The sequence below is a fragment of the Amphimedon queenslandica genome, unplaced genomic scaffold, assembly GCF_000090795.2.
Source record: "Amphimedon queenslandica unplaced genomic scaffold, v1.1 AMPQUscaffold_8832_Cont19228, whole genome shotgun sequence".
NCBI lineage: Eukaryota > Metazoa > Porifera > Demospongiae > Haplosclerida > Niphatidae > Amphimedon > Amphimedon queenslandica.
Window position 1 is genome coordinate 1 of NW_003550895.1, and position 2,848 is coordinate 2,848.

General features: G+C 38.1%; 1 protein-coding gene across 1 annotated transcript; it reads left to right on the forward strand.

The window, feature by feature from the left end:
- The first annotated feature begins 7 nt into the window (after nt 1–7).
- LOC105315685 (scavenger receptor cysteine-rich domain superfamily protein-like) lies at nt 8–1,989 on the forward strand. The gene is made up of 8 exons (XM_011410411.2): nt 8–169; nt 226–405; nt 459–623; nt 676–831; nt 890–1,060; nt 1,180–1,359; nt 1,429–1,593; nt 1,645–1,989. Exons 1-8 carry the CDS (start codon nt 40–42, stop codon nt 1,905–1,907), a joined length of 1,410 nt encoding a protein of 469 aa, XP_011408713.1. The 5' UTR covers nt 8–39; the 3' UTR covers nt 1,908–1,989.
- Nucleotides 1,990–2,848: the final 859 nt, after the last annotated feature.

The following is a 2,848-nucleotide window of genomic DNA, read 5'->3' on the forward strand; positions in this document are numbered from 1 at the left end:
ATGGCAGCATATGGTGTATTGGTATATGATGATTTATCAATGAGTGCTCATGACGTCAACTGTACTGGAAACGAAGATACAATATTTCAATGTCCACTTCATCTCAGTCCTAAAGGGACCTCATATACCCAGTGTAGCTCTCAATGGCCTGCTGGTATCATATGCCAAAGTATGAAGAATATTTCCCTACTAATAATAGATTCTTTTTCTTATTATTATTCATAGCTGCAGATACTTTATATGCTAACTGCAGTCATGGTGAAGTGAGGCTAGTAGATGGTCCCTCTCCTCTTGAAGGAAGAGTTGAAGTTTGCATTCACAATACTTGGGGGACTGTGTGTGATTCTGGCTGGGACACAATGGATGCTAACGTAATCTGTCATCAACTAGGACATCAGAAATATGGTATAGTGACTGAATACTCACCATACTGTCTATTTTATTGGGTATTAAAACAGGTGCAAAGCCAGTGTATTGGTCTGCTTATGGTAAAGGCTCTTATCCTCTCTCTTTGGCTGGTCTTGCTTGTAACGGAGAGGAGAGCAATCTCTTGAACTGCAGCAGAAATTACTACTCACTTCTACTGTCTTGTAATAGAGAGGCTGCTGGTGCCAAGTGTGAAAGTAAAGGAGTCTATCCTGTAATTCTTTACATGTAAATCTCATTGTGTTGTAGGACTCTGTGACGAGCTATCAGTTCGTATCATTGGTACTCCATACGCTAACATGGGACGTGTTGATTTGTGTAGGAACAGGATTTGGCATAGAGTTTGCTCATTTCCTCATGAAGCAGGCTCTGTAGTGTGTAGACAACTAGGCTACTCACCACATGGTAAGAAAAATATTCTAATTTAAATAATGATGTTTTATTATTTATATATATTTCTTAGGTGTTGTTGTTATCAAGGAGAGGTTTTCTGCCCCATTGATACCATCATATAGAGCTAATATTTACTGTCCAAGTAGCAAGAACATCAGCTCAATGGAAGAATGTGAATTTGCTGAAGCCGGAGATGTCCAAGCATGCATTGGAGACACTGACTATGGAGTAATCTGCCAAGGTAGTACAATTTAGTATATTAAATGTGTATATGTAACAATTACAATTGTATTAAACTGGAATTATTATTATGCGTATATTAACAATTATATTAAACTGGAATTATTATTCATTTTCTAGGGGCCGATACTGTTTATTCTAATTGCAGTCATGGTGAGGTTAGGTTGACTGGCGGTCGTACCCTGACACAAGGAAGGATAGAGATCTGTATTGATGGAGTATGGGGCACTGTCTGTGATAGAGGATGGGACACTATTGATGCTAATATTGTGTGTGCTCAACTAGGACTCTATCCTTCAGGTATATGCACACATAAATGATGTTGATGCATTGATATTATGCTGGAATAATTATGCATTTTTTGTTTAGGAGCTAGACCACGTTATGGTGCTTTCTACGGTCAAGGATCAGGTCCAATCTTTTTATCTGGTTTGAAGTGTACTGGTACTGAGAGTAATTTATTAAACTGCAGTAGAGATGTATTGGATGCTGAATATTGCAGACACTATGAAGATGCTGGTGTAGCCTGTCAAGGTACAGTATTATTATTATTTTTTATTTATTAATTTATTTGCTTGATTACAGGGTCATATCCAGTTATACCTAGTCGCAGGTTTGGATCGATATTTGGTGGAGAACTACTATTTGTGTCTGGACCTATCTTTGAATTGAATGATATTACAAAGTGTCAGTTTGGTACTCTTGCGACTGACGGGGTCTACCTGACCGAGACCCAGTGTCTCTGTGTAGTACCACCGGCACATGATATTGGGTTGACTGATCTTAGGATCACAATTAAGAGGAGTGAGGCTACTCTCAGTGGAATAACGCAATACAGATACAGTTAGTGACATACTCAATGTATTAGCTTGCAAATATTGCATTCTTTTGCTAGCAACGTGTTTGAGTTACTTCATGTTTGATGGTCCTTTCACTGTTATCCTTTGTATGTGTGTTGTTTGTTATCGCGCTTTCAAAATGTAGTTTATTGTTTCAGTCAGTGGCGGATCTAGAATTGGATTCTTGGGTGGGCCTTGATGATGTGGGTGTGGTAATTATTGGGTGTGGCCAACAAAGCCTGCATCAAAGTCAAAATTTAGAAAATTACAGCTTTTAAAATGAGCTCCTTTGTGGTTTACAAATTGTTTGCATAGTCATGCTTCACAGTTTACATAGTCATTCACATGAAAAAGTTGATTTTACAAAAAACTTTTTGGTGAGCCTGGCCCACCCTTAGATCCAGTGATCCACCCCTGCTTCCAGTTTACTTTTAATTAAATGTTGTGCTGTGAAGGAATCTGACTATGGCAAAGAGTTTCAAGTTGGTCTTCATTACTTCTTTTTCAGCTGTCTTGGTTCTTATTTGGGATCATCTTTTGTACTTTCAATTTGGAACTGATTGGTACTCTCTGAAATTCAATGATTATATTGAAATTTTTACCTATACCGAGTCTTTACTTTATCTATCTTTTCCTTTCTTTGGGCTATTGGCTGATGTGTGGATTGGAAGATACAAAGCTATACTGATTGGTATGATATTATGTTTCATATCATGGATTATGTCTGGGATCGGATTCATCGTACAAACCTGTGATGGCCATGAAGTATTGCAGTGGCTTGCATTTGGCTTAGCATATTTGGCCCAGTGTGTTGGCCTAGCTTTGTTCACTGCTAACATTATTCGGTACATCATTGATCAACTTGTTGGAGCTTCAGCTGATGAACTAAACACTGTGATATATTGGCATTGTGCTGCTTCACCACTTAAGTCAATTCTTTTTAGTTTGTA